Source organism: Cherax quadricarinatus, chromosome 4, assembly GCF_038502225.1.
Source record: "Cherax quadricarinatus isolate ZL_2023a chromosome 4, ASM3850222v1, whole genome shotgun sequence".
In the NCBI taxonomy this organism is placed as follows: Eukaryota; Metazoa; Arthropoda; class Malacostraca; order Decapoda; family Parastacidae; genus Cherax; species Cherax quadricarinatus.
Window position 1 is genome coordinate 56,086,175 of NC_091295.1, and position 18,696 is coordinate 56,104,870.

The 18,696-nt window shown below is 41.9% G+C and overlaps 1 protein-coding gene across 10 annotated transcripts in view; it reads right to left on the reverse strand.

Annotated features, from left to right (window-relative positions):
- Nucleotides 1-332: 332 nt before the first annotated feature.
- Nucleotides 333-18,696, reverse strand: part of LOC128684500 (zinc finger protein 84) — a 50,964-nt gene continuing 32,600 nt past the window's right edge. For 6 of the 10 annotated variants that reach the window (XM_053770716.2, XM_053770721.2, XM_053770712.2 and 3 more), the window contains 2 exons: nucleotides 4,310-4,377; nucleotides 333-4,165 (listed from right to left, as the gene is read on the reverse strand). In XM_053770716.2, the coding sequence (XP_053626691.1) occupies nucleotides 1,763-2,992 (1,230 nt within the window). In that variant the 5' untranslated portion in view covers nucleotides 2,993-4,165; nucleotides 4,310-4,377 and the 3' untranslated portion in view covers nucleotides 333-1,762. The remainder of the gene's footprint in view (nucleotides 4,166-4,309; nucleotides 4,378-18,696) is intronic. The other 4 variants (XM_053770719.2, XM_053770720.2, XM_053770713.2 and 1 more) reach the window with 1 other exon arrangement.

Below are 18,696 nucleotides of genomic sequence, written 5' to 3' on the forward strand. Positions count from 1 at the left end.
CAACCTCAAAGGCAGACACAGGAAAGGGAAAGTGGAGGGATGGGGAGAGGAGGAAAGAGAAAGAAGTGATGAAGAGAATGGGATAGAGAAGAGGGGACTGGGGGGTAATTAGGTTCAGTCTGAGAAAGACCAAAAGTTCTAATTCTTCAGGCTGTTACCCTCTTCACTGCATCAAGGAGCCCCCCTTGACGAGGAATATTAATAAAAAACTACAGTGCAAATGAGCATCCCACTTTCTATTAGTGCATGCATTGGTATGTATTTATGTGGCCTAGAGTATTAGTTGCAAAAAAATCAAGTTATGGTTATATACACAGCACAAAAAAACACACTTTAGTTATTGACTGCCTTTTATTAACATTGATAAATAACTTACATCATTTATTAGCAGTACAGTGGACCCCCACCTTACGATATTAATCCGTTCCTGAGAGCTCATCGTAAGCCGAAATTATAGTAAGGCGAATTAATTTTCCCCATAAGAAATAATGGAAATTAAATTAATCTGTGCAAGACACCCAAAAGTATGAAAAAAAAATTTTTTACATGAAATATTAATTTCAATACACACAAACTGAAGAAGACATGCACAATTACTACTCTACTAAGAATAGAACACATGACACTTACCTTTATTGAAGATCTGGTGATGATTGATGGGATGGGAGGAGGGGAGTGTGTGGAAGTTGTTATTGTTTAGAAGGGGAATCCCCTTCCATTAGGACTTGAGGTAGCAAGTCCTTTTCCAGGGTTACTTCCCTTCTTCTTTTAATGCCACTAGGACCAGCTTGAGTCACTGGACCTCTGTCACACAACAAATCTGTCCATAGAGCTCTGTACCTCCCGTTCCTTCAAGACTTTCCTAAAATGGGCCATAACATTGTCATTGTACAGGTTGCCAACACAGCTTACAGTAGCTGTGTCAGGGTGATTTTCATCCGTAAAGGTTTGCAGTTCAACCCACTTTGCACACATTTCCTTAATCTCTTTTTTTCAATTCCATACTAATTCTTGCCCTTTTTACCACAGGGATGGCACTAGAAGCTTTCTTGGGGTCCATGGTGACTTACTTTGCAGTTACAAGTACTAAAAACACTGGGATAATATGAAATGTACCAAATATGTATATGTGTAGATGCGACCGCACTGGCTGGCCTGTAAACACTAGCGCTGAGGCCACACATGGGATGCATCCCAGACGAATCACGTAAGGCGAGTTTTTTATCGTGAGGTGAGGCAAAATTTTTGCATTAAAATGTATCATATGGCAGATTTAACGTAACACGATGCCATCATAAGGTGGGGGGTCCACTGTATTTATCATTAATTCTACTAAATTTCAAACAAATAGTTTTAAGGGATTTATTAATTTTACTACACGTATACGGAAAGATTATAGTCATTAAATTTTAAATTTAAAAATTTAGAGAATACCTAGAGTACATCTGGAGAGGGTTTCAAGGGTCAATGCCCCCCTGCAGCCTGGTCTGAAACCAGGCCTCGTGGTACAGGGTCTGATCAACTAGGCTGTTACTGCTGGCTGCACATAAACCTATGTACGAACCACAGCCCAGATGATCAGGTACTGACTTTCAGTGCCTGTCCAGTGCCTTCTTGAAGACAGCCAGGGGTCCACTAGTAATCCCCCTCATGTATGCTGGGAGGCAGCTGAACAGTCTTGGGCCCCTGACACTTAGTCAGGATAATTGACCTAACTGGGAAAATTACTTTGGCCACCTCGAATGCAGTCAATGGATTAATCTTATAAATATTCAGAGCACTCGTGGGCATTTTCATTACTATTAAGTCTTTTGTGTCTTAAGAGAGTAGATTTTTTGGAGTAGCTTCTAAAACACATTGAACACTGGTATAATTTCTTACACACAGTATGAGTTTTAATATGTTTTGAAAGTGCAGATTTATCTGAAAATGCTCTAAGGCAAAAGGAGCAGTGATATGGTTTATCACCTGTATGAGTTCTTAGATGTATCACTAAAGAAGATTTCACTGAAAAACCTCTTGAACACACTGTACAAATGTAAGGTTTTTCACCTGTATGAACTCTCATATGTCTCGATAAATTGGATTTGTCTGGAAATGCTTTTAGACATACTGAACATGGATAGGGTTTCTCGCCTGTATGAACCTTCATGTGTATAACTAAATTAGATTTAAGTGAAAAAGCTTTTAAACACTCAGAACATTTATATGGTTTCTCTCCTGTGTGAATTTTCATGTGTGTCATTAGACCGTGTCTGCTTAAAAAATCTTTGAAACATACTGAACATTTATATGGTCTCTCTCCTGTATGATTTCTCATATGCTTTATTAATGTAGACTTTAAGGAAAATGCTTTTGGACATATTGAACATTCATATGGCTTTTCTCCAGTATGAACTCTTGCATGAGTTGTTAAATTAGATTTTCTTGAAAAGGATTTTAGACAAACTAAACAAGTATGTGGTTTTTCACCAGTATGTACTTTCATATGATTTACTAAACCATGCTTGTCTTTAAAGCATTTTAGACACTCCAAACATGAAAATGGTTTCTCTCCTGAATGACCTTTCATATGTCTCAACAGAACATATTTATCTGAAAATCCTTTTTGGCACTCTAAACAAACATATGGTTTCTCTCCTGTATGAATTTTCATGTGTTGCAATAGAGAAGATTTCACTGAAAATTCTTCTGGACACTCGAGACAAGAATATAATTTCTTTTTTGTATGAACGCACATATGCTTCATGAGATTAACTTTTTGTGTAAAAGCCTTGGGACAAACTGAGCACTGGAATGGCTTTTCTCCAGTATGGACTCTCTGGTGAGTTATTAAATTATGCTTGCTTGAGAAATGTTTTGGACAATCTGAACATTGATAACGCTTTTCTTCAGTATGAATTCTCAAATGAATTCCTAGAGAAGATTCACTTTCAAAGTTTCTTAGGCACTGTGAACATTGATATGCTTTCTCTATTAAGTGAGCATTCATAATGAATTGTACTATTGTATACTCATTAAGAATTTAACAATACTTGATTTTTGCATTTATGTCTAACTATATCATATATATGTTAGAAGAGACTTAAAAAGGCATCCCTCTCCTGTAAATTATGTATCAGATATTAAAGAAAATTTATCAAACATATACAACCACAAAAAATAATTTTCTCTGTAGGAAAACATATGGGTTAATAAGTTACATTTTCATATATTTTTTAAAATTCTCAACACCATACTGGTTTCTCTTCTGAGCCTTCATACTTCAAGTTGACAACATTAACCCAAAAAACAATAATGTACTTGCTGTTATGAAACTGAAATGTATTATCATTTTAGGGTTATGCTTTATTACTCTATATCTGACAATCAGCATTAATACTGTAAATGCTCAATTTATTAATTAATGTATTACCATTGAACTTCACTGATGCTGAGGTGTCCTTAAGATGACAATGTATATATATTTAAGAAATGTTGATATCCTTTAAAAAAACGTTAAGCACCGACACTACGCACATACAATATCCTAACCACTTACATTACCTTTATAACGCTGTTTACCAGTGAAAAAATAAGCAGCAATAATTATTGCATTTTCAGAATGTATAAACACTCAATTCCCATAATTTCAGCATACATCTATTCAAAATCTACTGTAATCATTATTATTGTTATTTGCAAACATTTTACTAACACATTTTATTTTTTGTCATTTCAATATCTCCTGTAATATATTTATAGAATTTTTAGTTTAAAAAATAAAGAAAATTATCTTGTTCCTGTTTTGAACCCTTTTCAAATGTAAAATTATCTTATAGGCAAACATTGTCCTTTAATAATGCAACTATCTATATGTAGTTACAGCAGGAGCAGAGAAGTTTATGGTATCCCATCTTCTGTGTTTGGTCTTATCAAAGATTTTTAATGTTTCCAGTAGTTGTAGAACTTACTACATTTGTAAATGATTCCATTGTTCTAATACTTTGCAAAGGAAAGTGATATATCTTTCTGGCAGCTCTCTGTCTTTAATATAGAGTTATGGCTTCTTGTTCTCCTGCAGTACACAATAATGAGTGTCCACAATGCCACACTTAATCAACTTTTCCACAATACCAAATAAATTTATGCCATTCTACAGATAAAGTTCTTTTCCCAAACATACCTATGAGGAAAAAAAAAGTTTTTAATTACTGTTAGGAAATAGGATTTTACTACAGACATAATAAGTTATAAAGTTTAATGTTTTCATGGAACAGAAATTGGAAAGAACATAAGAAAGAAGAAACACTGCAGTAGGCCTACTGACCCATGCAAAGCAGGTCCATGTCATCCTCCAGCTTAGCCCAATGACCCACCTAGTCAGGTCACTTCCACCTAAGGATAAGGAGCATGGCATCAGACCTAGGAGCACAAGCTAGTCAGATCTAACTCACACCCACCCACACCCACTCATGTATTTATCTAACCTATTTTTAAAACTACACAATGTTTAAGCTTCTTTAACTGTACTCGGCATGATGGTGGCTATCTTTGTACTTAGCAAATCAATATTGTAATTACACATTGTAACCTTTACAAAGAAATAAACTAACTTATCTATATCACCTCGATCATATCTTCCCCTAATTATTATTATATTATAATCAAAAAGAAGCGCTAAGCCACAAGGGCCATACAGCGCTGCAGGGTAGGGAAGGAAGCAAGGGAACTGGATGGCAGAAGGGAGGAGGGATGATCAGCAGGTTACAGAAAACAGCGGGGCAGGGGATAGTACGGGGGTAGAGGGTAGCAAGAGATTGAAGTAGAAAGGGCTGAAGGTATCAGAATTTCTGAAGTAAGTCAGTTGTTGTCAAAAAGTCAATGAGAGAGTCCGGATGAAAGGTGGGTCCATCAGCGAGAAGGGAAGGTAAAGAGAGAGCAGCGGAGCGAAGACGACGACAGAAGTAAATTCTGCGTGCTCGTTGATAAAGAGGGCAGTCCAACAGAATGTGGCTGATTGATAATGGAGCTTGGCAATTCTCACAGAGAGGAGCAAGACGCCTCTCCATGAGATATCCATGAGTAAGACGAGTATGGCCAATGCGAAGACGGGAGAGAGTAGTCTCCCAACCTCGACACTGGTGATAAGAAGACGGCCAGTAACCTATACTCGGTTTAATAGATTGAAGTTTGTTGCCGAGCATAGTAGACCAACGTTGTTGCCAACGGGTGTGAAGGTGGGAAGATATTGCAGTAAAATAGTCCGTAAATGGAATACCTCTATAAGAAATTGGTAGGTCATGTACTGCTGACCGCGCAGCAGTGTCTGCCTGTTCATTGCCCTGTACGTCAACATGACCAGGGACCCAACAAAAAACAATATCTTTATGCTTGGTAAAGATGCGGCGTAGCCAAAGTTGGATACGGAGGACTAAGGGGTGAGGTGTATCAAATTTTTGTATAGCCTGTAAAGCACTAAGGGAGTATGAGACAACCACAAATGATGACACAGGCATAGATGCAATACGGATAAGTGCTGTAAGGATGGCATATAATTCAGCAGTAAAAATACTAGCCGAAGATAGTAAATGCCCTTGTACGACGCTGTCCGGAAACACTGCTGCAAATCCTACGCCGTCAGAAGACTTAGAGCCATCTGTGTACACAGCAATGGCATGAGAATGAGAGTGAAAGTGGTCAAGAAAAAGAGAGCGGGAAGCGACCATAGACAGTTGGGCTTTCGAGCAAGGGAGGGAGAAAGAACAGACTCGAACAGCTGGAACTTCCCAGGGGGGTAGGGAAAAGTGAGATGCTACATGTACATAGAAAGGTGGTAGTTGAAGAGAAGACAAGAGCGAATGAAGGCGAAGAGAGAAGGGACGGAGTAAACAGGGGCGGCGAACAAATAAAGAATGTCTACTAATATCAGTGACCATTCTATAAATGGAAGGATTGCGGAGATCATGAGAGCGTACATAGTAGCGCAGGCAATGGGCATCACGGCGATCGGATAAGGATGGAACGTTCGCTTCTGCATAGAGGCTCTCGACAGGGGAAGAGCGAAAAGCACCAAGGCATAAACGTAATCCTTGGTGATGAATGGGGTTAAGGCTAGAGTAGCAGGAGATGCCGCTGAATAGATCTGGTCACCATAATCAAGTTTCGATAAAATAAGGGTGGAATGTAGGCGAAGGAGGGTTCGACGATCAGCTCCCCATGAAAGATGAGCAAGGGTTTTAAGAAGGTTCAGCCGGCTGTGACAAGTTGCCTTCAGAGAGGTAATGTGAGGTTTCCAGGATAACCTACGATCAAAGAGGAGGACTAGAAACTTGACTGTATCACGTTCAGGGATACGGGAGCCATAGAGGTACAAAGGATGATCGGAGATGACAGAGCGTCTAGTGAAAGTGATTTGGTGGGTTTTAGTGCTGGAAAATTTAAACCCACGTGTGGTGGCCCAATTGGAAACACGGTCGACTGCATGTTGGAGAGAACTGTAATGAGGTGACAGTCAGCGCCTGCACAGGCAATAGCGAAGTCATCAACATAGAGTGATGACCAAATATTTGATGGAAGACTAGAGGCCAAATCATTAATAGCAAGGAGAAAAAGTGTTGTGCTCAGAACACATCCCTGGGGGACACCTTCAGCTTGGATAAAGTCCGGGGAGAGCACATTATTAACCCGAACACGGAAATGCCTGTCAGTTAAAAAGTTCTTAAGGAAGGATGGTAGATTGCCTCGAAGGCCTAAGGAGTGGGCTTGGGCTAAAATATTATACCTCCAAGTTGTGTCATATGCCTTCTCAAGGTCAAAAAATATGGCAATAACTGAGTGGTTATTCGCAAAGGCATTACGAACATACGTATCCAAGCGTAGTAAGGGGTCTATGGTAGAACGTCCCTTACGAAAGCCATATTGACGAGTGGAGAGACTGTTGTGTGTCTCTAAATACCACACTAAACGTCTATTTACTAGGCGTTCCATTACTTTGCAAACTGCACTGGTAAGAGCAATGGGACGATAGTGGGAGGTTTCATGTCCCGTAGTGCCTGGTTTGCGGAAAGGGAGAACAATGGCGGATTTCCACAGCTGTGGAAGAACTCCTTGTGACCAAATAAGATTGTAAAGGCGTAATAGGACTGCAAGGGCTGACTGATGTAAATGTTGTAGCATACGAATATGAATGTCGTCGGGCCCAGCTGCCGATGATCGACAAGCTGAGAGTGTTGCCTCCAGTTCTTGAAGTGTAAAAGGCACATTATACTGTTCTTCTCTGAGAGAAGAAAAGTCCAAGGGTGCTAACTCTCTGGCAGACTTTGAGGAAAGAAATGAGGGGCATAGATGGAGTCCCTGAGAAATACGGACCAGATGATTGCCAATTTCATTGGCAACATCTAGTGGGTTTGCTATATCAACACCGGCAACCCGCAGAACAGGAGCCGGGTCAGGAGAATATTTACCACTCAGTTTTCGTACTTTTTTCCAGACTGCACTCATAGAGGAAGCAGAGGTGATGGTGGAGACATAATCTCGCCAGCAAGTGCGTTTAGCGTCACGGATGACATGGCGAGCAATCGCACACTTCTGTTTAAAATCAAGGAGTCGCTCTGTGGTTCTATTGTACCGGTACCTGCCCCATGCAGCGCGTTTCAAACGTACTGCACGAGCACAAGCAGGAGACCACCAAGGCACGCATTTCTGAGAATGCCTGCCCGAAGTTTGGGGTATAGAATGAGAAGCTGCGGTGAAAATGGAGGACGAGAAGAGGTGTAAAAGCTCATCGATGGAGGACGAAGAAGGAACCTCTTTAAAAACAGTTAGGTGTGAGTAAAGGTTCCAATTTGCCCGATTAAATTGCCAGCGTGGGGTGCGAAGAGGTGGCGAATATGAAGGGGAAGTAAGAATGATTGGGAAATGATCACTGTCATGTAAGTCCGGGAGAACAGACCAAGTGAAGTCTAATGCGGCGGAGGAAGAGCAGACTGAGAGATCAATGCAAGAGAGAGTATGAGTCCGAGGATCAAAATGGGCGAGTACCTGTATTTAAAACATGGAGGGGGTGGGTGGCAAGAAAAGCCTCTAACTGAATTCCACGGGAATCACAGTGAGACCCCCCCCAGAGGAAATGGTGGGCATTAAAATCACCAAGTAACAGAATCGGTGGCGGTAATGACGAAACAAGGAAGGCAAAATCCGGAATAGATAATGCCCGAGAAGGAGAGAGATATAAAGAACAGAGTGTATACCACCTATGTAAGTGGATACGGGCTGCTGTGTAATGCAGCGAAGTATGAACAAATAGCTGATGGTACGGAATATCAGTGTGGAGAAGAAGGGCACTTTCATTAAAGGTCCCATCAGGAAAAGGATCTGAAGAATACAATAAATTATAGCCTGAGATGTGAGAAATAACAGCAGAGTGTAATTTTGGTTCCTGTAAGCAAACACCAACAGGGGCAAACTGGGAGAGTAACATCTGAAGCTCACCCCGATTACCCCTGAGGCCGTGTATATTCCACTGTAAATAGGCCATGATTGGCAATGATAAAGATACTTGAAATCCGCAGGTAAGGGTTCCTACGGACTAGAAGGGTTAGAAAAGTCCACATGCGGAGGCAGTGGAAAACGTTCAAGCAGCGAAGGAACGGTGCGCTGTGAAGAAAGGAGTTGCGCAGATGGAGCAGAGGAGAGAGAAAGAGCGGAAGGTGGATCAGTGTCCATTGATGGTTTGGTCTCTGCAATATATTCAGAGATTGCTTCAAGTGTTTCGGAATTCAGAGATGTCGTATGGGAGACAACATTGGGAATGGTAGGGGGAGGATGAGTAAAGATTGGAACTGTATTGGACTGTACCGAGGTAGGGGGGGGCGAAAGGGTGGAGGGAACTGGAGAAGCGTGGCAGGGGACAGAAGAGGCAGGAACCTGGGAGGTGGCAGAAGAGGAAGAAACTTGGGAGGGAACAGGGGAGGAAGGTACAGTACGAGGAGGAGGGTGAACCTCTACACTTGTAACTGAGCCAGTGAGAGGGGAAGAACCAGGGACAGAGACAGGGAGGGTAAAATGAGGAGGTGGAAGATGGGTAGGAGGTGTTAACGGACCTTTTTTTGACTTTTGAGAAGTAGAGGGACAATTGGGAGGAGGTGTCGTACGAGGTCTCGTCGATACTGAGGCTTGTGAGAGAGAACTCAAAGAAGCGAGATTAGACTGAGGCGTTGAAGTAGGGACGTCTGAGCCGAGGACAGCAAAAGGATTAGATACAGGAGTGATTATGGGAGAGGTAACCACAGAGGTGGGTGTAGAAGATGGGATACCAGAAGTGGGGGGACGTTTTGAAACATGGGAATAAGAAACACGTGGAAGTCTCCCTTGGAGGCGGAGATGAGAAACTGCCATGGCATAAGGGAGACCTTCTGTCTCTTTGAGGTAACGGATTTCCCGCTCGTTTAAATAGACCTGACAATGGCGAGAGTACGAAGGGTGAGCCTCATGACAGTTAAGGCAAGAGGGAGATCGATTGCAAGACGTATTAGAATGGACATCGGCACCACAGACTGGGCATTCGGCGATAGATCTGCAATATTTCGCTGGATGGCCAAATCGCCAGCAATTTCTACACTGTTGTGGTGTAGGGATCACCTTTCGAACTTGTAACCGATGTCCTGCTATATAAACTGAGGATGGGAGTTCTCGGCTGTCAAAAGTTAAACGAGCCACATTGCTAGGGTATCGTCTCCGCCCACGGGCAGGAAGAACGTAAGTGTCTACCTTGAGGATTGGGAGATCCTGGAGTTCCAGCTGTTCTAGAATGTCAGTGCCACATGTCTGGAAATTTTGTTGAACTATGGTATGGGGCAGAATGACGGTACCACTACAAGAATTGAGGGAATGATGTTTTTCAAGAGTGACAGGAACAGTATCGATATGGGAAAGACGAGAGAGCTCATGAGCCTGGGTAGCATTCTGTACGGTAATGATGCGCGTACCACTCTTAAGAGCATGAAAAGAAATATCTTTACCAACATGGCGTAGGAGTGCCTTGTCAATACTATGGTCAGAAAGATAGGCAGTAGAGGAAGTTGGTCGTAAAGTGAAGAATTTAGTCCATTGTTCAGTCTGAAACTGAGCATGGAAAGGTAGTAAAGGACGTGTCGATCGTTTCTGAGAAGAACGAGAAGGTGGAGAAGTATCATCAGCAGGTAATTGTCGTTGGCGTTTAGGCGTGGGACCAGAGTTGGTCCGACGTGGAACGGGTCGGCGATTTGAAAATTGCCGCACCGTAGAGGGAGAGGCCGGAAGCATAGTCAGAGGAGAGCGAAGGTCCGATAAATCGAAGGAGTCAGTCGAGGCCTCAGTACCTGAAGCGGGTGAGGAAACAGCACCGGCAATAGGTACAGAGGCATGAGGAATGTCTGAAGAGTGGTCCAAAGACGAAGCGAGGTCAGAACGGGGTGCGGTATCAAGAAGGGGCCCGGGGGTACCAGGTTCATGGACTAGGGCTGCCATGGTTAGGTTACTTCTTTCTTTTTGTTTTTAAGAAAAAAAAAGAAAGAAGAAAAGAAAATAAAAATAAAAAAAGAATAAAAAAAGGGGGGACCGGAGAGGGATAGTTCCTAGGAGGAATGAAAGGGCCAGAAATCTCCCTCCGCGCCCAAGAGGACCTCAGCACCGCAAGTAGCGCAGATGCAGCATGAAACCCGTGCCATACCCTACCCATCATGCTAGTAAACTAACAATCCGGGATAGCAACCTCACATCTGCCGAGCTACCTCGGTGGACAAAAGAGAGGGCGGCCGGATATCCGCCACAAAGCATACCTCCTTCGGCCACCACCCCCGGAATCCGAAAGGTGGCTTCCAGAGATACACTCGTCACCCGAAAGACACCCAAAGCTACTCCGGGATACCGGAGAGGGATCGGGACATCCCCAGGCGATCCAGATCCCACGGCAAACTACGCCACCGCTAAGAACCTCAACGGAATGGGATGGACCCCGGTATCCTTTCCCCTACCTAGGAACTAGCGCGCCTGTGGGAGAAATCCCAAAGGACAAAAAGAGGAAGGGCAAAAGGGAGGGGTGGGGAGGAGGAGGAGGAAAGGAAAAAGGGGAGGATGGGATAGGGGAGGGGAGATTGGGGGGTAATTAGGTTCGGTCTGAGGAAGAAGACCGATAGGTCTAATTCCTCAGACCAAGAGCCTCTTCACCACGCCAAGGAGCCCCCCTTGAAGAGGTTCCCCTAATTCTACGCTTTTCTAGAGAGTGCAGATTCAGGGCCCTCAGTCTATCCTCATAGGGAAGATTTCTGATATATGGGATCAACTTCGTCATCCTCCTGTACATTTTCCAGTGCATTTATATCCATTCTGTAATATGGTGACCAGAACTGTGCAGCATGATCTAAATGAGGCCTAACCAAGGATATATAGAGTAGAAGAACAACCTGAGGACTTCTATTATTTATACTTCTAGATATGAAGCCAAGGATTCTGTTAGCTTTATTGCAAACATTAATGCACTGTTGTCTTGGTTTTAGATTACTGCTAACCAGAACTCCTAAATCATTTTTGCAGTCAGAAGTATTAAGATTACATTATATGTGGCATGGTTATTTTCCTGTTCAACATTTAGAACTTTGCATTTGTTTATATTAAACTGCATCTGCCACTTCTTCAACCATTGCATCAGTCTAGTCAAATCATCCTGGAGTGCTCTAGTGTCCTCATTAGAATGAATTGGATGGCCTATTTTGGTGTCATCAGTAAATTTGCTTATGTTGCTATTTATTCCCTCATCTATGTCGTTTATGTAAATTGTGAACAACAACAGGCACAACACTGACCCCTGCGGAACACCGCTTGTGACGTGCCCCCATTCTGATTATTATAATAAAGAAGCGCTAAACCACAAGGGCTATACAGCGCTGCACCCCCCTTCTGATTTCTCCCCATTTATGCAAACTCTCTGCTTTTGACAAATGTCAACCATGCCTCTACCCAGGATAAAAATTCTCCTCTTATTCTGTGTGCCTTAAGTTTCCTCAATGGCCTCTGATGTGGAACTCTATCAAGAGCCTTACTGAAGTCTATATACACAATATCATATTCATTACCATGATCTACCTCCTCAAACACTTAGTGACAAAAGTTAGTAAATTTGTAAGACAGGAACGCCCCTTTGTAAAACCGTTTTGAGATTCATTAATCAATTTATGCCTATCAAGATGGCTACGAATGGTTTTGGCAATTATTGATTCCATAAATTTTCCCATTATGGAGGTAAGGCTTAGGCTTAAAAAATGCATATACAGTACATGCATCACTTGCCTTAAAATATTTTCATCCTTAACTTATAATGAGTGGTGAATATATTTATTATAGGAAGTCTGAATAAATGAAGAATAAGTAGTAATAGAAAACCACTGCATCAGTAAAATGCTGTAAAGTGAAGCCTGCCCATTGTATACTTGTAAAAATTACAATAATAATCTTTATTTCTACAAGGACAGGTGGGCCCCACTTTACAGCATTTTGCTAATGCAGCAGTTTTCAATTATACCTATTCTTCATTTATTCAGACTTCTTAGAATAAATATATTCACCACTCACTATAAGGATGAAAATATTTTAAGGTAAGTAATGCATGTACTGTACATATATGCATTTTTTAGGCCTAACTCTATTGCTCACTTAATCAGGCTTTTATATACATTTGAAAGTAAAATGCTATGATTTGCTTTACAGCAATTTTTCAATTTACAGTAGCCTGGAACCTTACATACTGTATAAGTTGTATCATGTACATATAAATGTGCATGATACAACTTATACAGACCTGACATCAATGACACTATACAGAAAACTCCTGCTTATGCAGAGCATTTCAGGCAACAGAGGTTAACCCTTTGACTGTTTCGGTCGTACAGTGGAACCTCAAATATCGAACTCCTCCCAACTCAACCAATTATGTAAGTGTATTTTTATAAGTACTTTTATAAGTGTATTTTTGAGGGTCTGAAATGAACTGATCTAATTTACATTATTCCTGATAGGAATAAATTCATTCAGAAACGGCACTCGAACAGCCGTCTGGAACAAAGAAAGTTCGATATTTGAAGTTCCACTGTATATTTAAGTCTTACACGCCACTGTTTCGGACGTATTAATACGCGTAATTTTTTTGTGGCTTCAAATCAAGCGGGAGAAAGCTGGTAGGCCTACATGAGAGAGAATGGGTCTCAGTGGTGGGTGTGCACCCTGTGAAAAAAAAAGTCTGGGACTTAGTGGTGCATTGTGGGAATGCCATCTTGGTAGTCCATTTTCACCATGCCTCGCGGTAAGAAGTACCTCACTCCTTGGCGGATTGGAGGTCTTTTGTTCCCAAGTGATAGCTCTAACAGTGATGGAAGTGTCAGTGAAAGTGAATTCCATGGTTTTCAAGTGGGTGTGACTGAAAACAGTGCCCAGGATAATGTAATTGGTGATGAAAACCCAGATGACCCACAACCTTCCACCTCTGGTGCTGGGCCGGCTCATTCACATTCACCTGTACCAGGACAAAAGAGGAAACTATTTGCCCGCATACAAGACTCAGATGTGAGCAGTGAAAGTGATAATGATAGTGATTTCAAAGCTATTGAAAGCAGTTCTAGTTGCAACAGTGAGGGTGAATATTCCCCAGTGAAGTGGCAGTATATATGATGTAGCATGCCGTCTGGTAGTGTGTCATATGCTGTTCCAAGGGGAAGGAGTAAATCTCGGAGCACATCCTGTGGCCCTACACCACGATCTGATAGTGAAGATGATGATATTGTTACGATGGGTATGAATGATGTGAGTGAGGCAACAGGTGGTGGTGGTGATAGTGATGGTGGCATGAGCCATGTGGCACCAGCAGCAGGCCACGCTACTACCGACGCTGCTGACTCTGCACAACTACAACCAGCCTCACCCAACCCCACACTCCCACAACCTGCACAACCACAACCACAACCACGTTTCAATATCCAGAACCCACCAGCAGACCGCATCTGGGATTGGCAGCAAGGTGACAACTTATTCCCAATCCCCATGACTTTGATGAAACACAAAGTGGAATACGATCATCATGTATACTTGGGAACAATGCCACTGAACTAGAATGCTTTCAGTTATTCTTTGATGAACCCCTGATGGACATTGTCAGGGAAACCAACACATACTGTGAGTACACCATGGCAAATACAATTCTTTCACCAAGATCACGGCTACACCAGTGGAAGGACACAACTGTGGCAGAGATGTACCTGTTCTTTGCCACAATAATGCTTATGCCACATGTGTATAAGCACACTGTCACCACATACTGGTCAACAGAATGCCTGATTTCAACCCCAGGTTTTAGTGACATTATAGGTGTGAATCGCTTTTTGATACTGTTATGTATGTTACACCTTTCAGACAAAAGGCCTGACAGAAGCAACAGGTTATATAAGATCAGAAATGTGTTTATGTAGGTGTATTAATTTCATCTTCATGTACCTGAAACAAAAGTGTTGCATGTATTTTTATCCCTTCAGGAAGCTTGTTATAGACGAGTCTTTGATTTTATTCAAAGGAAGACTCTCATTCAAGCAGTATATACCAAGCAAAAGATGCTTTCGTATAAAGTTATTTGTACTGTGTGATTGCAAAAGTGGTCTCGTTTTGGATATCACTGTGTACACTGGCAGTAATACACAGTATTGGGCGGCAGAAGGGGGAAGGGATGATCAGTAGGTTACAGAAAACAGCAGGGCAGGGGATAGTGCAGGGGTAGAGGTCAGCAAGAGATTGATGTAGAAAGGGCTGAAGGTATCATCAGAGTTTGTGAAGTAAGTCAGTTGTTGTCAAAAAGTCAATGAGAGAGTCCGGATGAAAGGTGGGTCCATCAGCGAGAAGGGAAGGTAAAGAGAGAGAGTAGTGGAGCGAAGACGACGTTGGAGGTATATTCTGCGTGCTCATTGATAAAGTGGGCAGTCTAATAGAATGTGGCTGACCGATAATGGAACCTGACAATTCTCACAGAGAGGAGCAGGGCGCCTCTCCATGAGATATCCACGAATAAGACGAGTATGGCCAATGCGAAGATGGGAGAGAGTAGTCTCCCAACCTCGACACTGGTGACAAGAAGACGGCCAGTAACCTATACTCGGTTTAATAGATTAAAGTTTGTTACCGAGCAAAGTAGACCAACGTTGTTGCCAACGGGTGTGAATGTGGGTAGCTATTGCAGCAAAATAGTCCGTAAATGGAACACCTCTATATGAAACTGGTAGGTCATGTACTGCTGACCGTGCAGCAGTGTCTGCCTGTTCATTGCCCTGTACATCAACATGACCAAGGACCCAACAAAAAACAATATCTTTATGCTTGGTTGAGATGCGGCGTAGCCAAAGGTGGATATGGAGGACTAAGGGGTGAGGTGTATCAAATTTCTGTATAGCCTGGAAAGCACTAAGGGAGTCTGAGACAACCACAAATGATGACACAGGCATAGATGCAATACGGATAAGTGCTGCAAGAATGGCATAAAATTCAGCAGTAAAAATACTAGCTGAAGATAGTAAATGCCCTCGTATGACGCTGTCCAGAAACACTGCTGCAAATCCTACGCCATCAGAAGACTTAGAGCCATCTGTGTACACTGCAATGGCATGAGAATGAGTGGAAGTGGTCAAGAAAAAGAGAGCGAGAAGCTACCGTAGACAGTTGGGCTTTCGAGCAAGGGAGTGAGAAAGAACAGACTCGAACAGCTGGAACTTCCCAGGGGGGTAGGGAAAAAGTGAGATGCTATATGAACATAGAAAGGTGGTAATTGAAGAGAAGACAAGAGGGAATGTAGGCAAAGAGAGAAGGGACTGAGCAAACAAATAATGTCTACTAATATCGGCGACCATTCTATAAATGGAAGAATTGCGAAGATCATGAGTAGCGAAGGCAATGGGCATCACGGCAATCGGATAAGGATGGAACGTTCACTTCTGCATAGAGGCTCTCAACAGGGGAAGAGCAAAAAGCACCAAGGCATAAACATAATCCTTGGTGATGAATGGGGTTAAGGCTAGAGAGAGTAGCAGGAGAGGCCGCTGAATAGATCTGGTCACCATAATCAAGTTTCGATAAAATGAGGGTGGAATGTAGGCGAAGGAGAGTTCGACGATCAGCTCCCCATGAAAGATGAGCAAGGGTTTTAAGAAGGTTCAGCCGGCTGTGACAAGTTGCCTTCAGAGAGGTAATGTGAGGTTTCCAGGATAACCTACTGTCAAAGAGGAGGCCTAGAAACCTGACTGTATCAGGATAACCTACGGTCAAAGAGGAGGCCTAGAAACCTGACTGTATCATGTTCAGGGATACGAGAGCCATAGAGGTACAAAGGATGATCGGAGATGACAGAGCATCTAGTGAAAGTAATTTGGCGAGTTTTGGTACTGGAAAATTTAAACCCATGTGTGGCGGCCCAACTGGAAACACGGTCGACCACATGCTGGAGAGAAACTGTAATGAGGTGACAGTCAGCGCCTGCACAGGCAATAGCGAAGTCATCAACATACAGTGATGACCAAATATTGGATGGAAGACTAGAGGCCAAATCATTTATAGCAAAAAGAAAAAGTGTTGTGCTCAGAACACATCCCTGGGGGACACCTTCAGCTTGGATAAAGTCTGGGGAGAGCACATTATTAACCCGAACACGGAAATGTCTGTCAGTTAAAAAGTTCTTAAGGAAGGATGGTAGATTGCCTCGGAGGCCTAAGGAGTGGACTTGGGCCAAAATATTATACCTCCAAGTTGTGTCATATGCCTTCTCAAGGTCAAAAAATATGGCAATAACCGAGTGGTTATTCGGTCTGAGGAAGAAGACCGATAGGTCTAATTCCTCAGACCAAGAGCCTCTTCACCACGCCAAGGAGCCCCCCTTGAAGAGGTTCCCCTAATTCTACGCTTTTCTAGAGAGTGCAGATTCAGGGCCCTCAGTCTATCCTCACAGGGAAGATTTCTGATATATGGGATCAACTTCGTCATCCTCCTGTACATTTTCCAGTGCATTTATATCCATTCTGTAATATGGTGACCAGAACTGTGCAGCATGATCTAAATGAGGCCTAACCAAGGATATATAGAGTAGAAGAACAACCTGAGGACTTCTATTATTTATACTTCTAGATATGAAGCCAAGGATTCTGTTAGCTTTATTGCAAACATTAATGCACTGTTGTCTTGGTTTTAGATTACTGCTAACCAGAACTCCTAAATCATTTTTGCAGTCAGAAGTATTAAGATTACATTATATGTGGCATGGTTATTTTCCTGTTCAACATTTAGAACTTTGCATTTGTTTATATTAAACTGCATCTGGCACTTCTTCAACCATTGCATCAGTCTAGTCAAATCATCCTGGAGTGCTCTAGTGTCCTCATTAGAATGAATTGGATGGCCTATTTTGGTGTCATCAGTAAATTTGCTTATGTTGCTATTTATTCCCTCATCTATGTCGTTTATGTAAATTGTGAACAACAACAGGCACAACACTGACCCCTGCGGAACACCGTTTGTGACGTGCCCCCATTCTGATTATTATAATAAAGAAGCGCTAAACCACAAAGGCTATACAGCGCTGCACCCCCCTTCTGATTTCTCCCCATTTATGCAAACTCTCTGCTTTTGACAAATGTCAACCATGCCTCTACCCAGGATAAAAATTCTCCTCTTATTCTGTGTGCCTTAAGTTTCCTCAATGGCCTCTGATGTGGAACTCTATCAAGAGCCTTACTGAAGTCTATATACACAATATCATATTCATTACCATGATCTACCTCCTCAAACACTTAGTGACAAAAGTTAGTAAATTTGTAAGACAGGAACGCCCCTTTGTAAAACCGTTTTGAGATTCATTAATCAATTTATGCCTATCAAGATGGCTACGAATGGTTTTGGCAATTATTGATTCCATAAATTTTCCCATTATGGAGGTAAGGCTTAGGCTTAAAAAATGCATATACAGTACATGCATCACTTGCCTTAAAATATTTTCATCCTTAACTTATAATGAGTGGTGAATATATTTATTATAGGAAGTCTGAATAAATGAAGAATAAGTAGTAATAGAAAACCACTGCATCAGCAAAATGCTGTAAAGTGGAGCCTACCCATTGTATACTTGTAAAAATTACAATAATAATCTTTATTTCTACAAGGACAGGTGGGCCCCACTTTACAGCATTTTGCTAATGCAGCAGTTTTCAATTATACCTATTCTTCATTTATTCAGACTTCTTACAATAAATATATTCACCACTCACTATAAGGATGAAAATATTTTAAGGTAAGTAATGCATGTACTGTACATATATGCATTTTTTAGGCCTAACTCTATTGCTCACTTAATCAGGCTTTTATATACATTTGAAAGTAAAATGTTATGATTTGCTTTACAGCAATTTTTCAATTTTTCAATTTACAGTAGCCTGGAACCTTACATACTGTATAAGTTGTATCATGTACATATAAATGTGCATGATACAACTTATACAGACCTGACATCAATGACACTATACAGAAAACTCCTGCTTATGCAGAGCATTTCAGGCAACAGAGGTTAACCCTTTGACTGTTTCGGTCGTACAGTGGAACCTCAAATATCGAACTCCTCCCAACTCAACCAATTATGTAAGTGTATTTTTATAAGTACTTTTATAA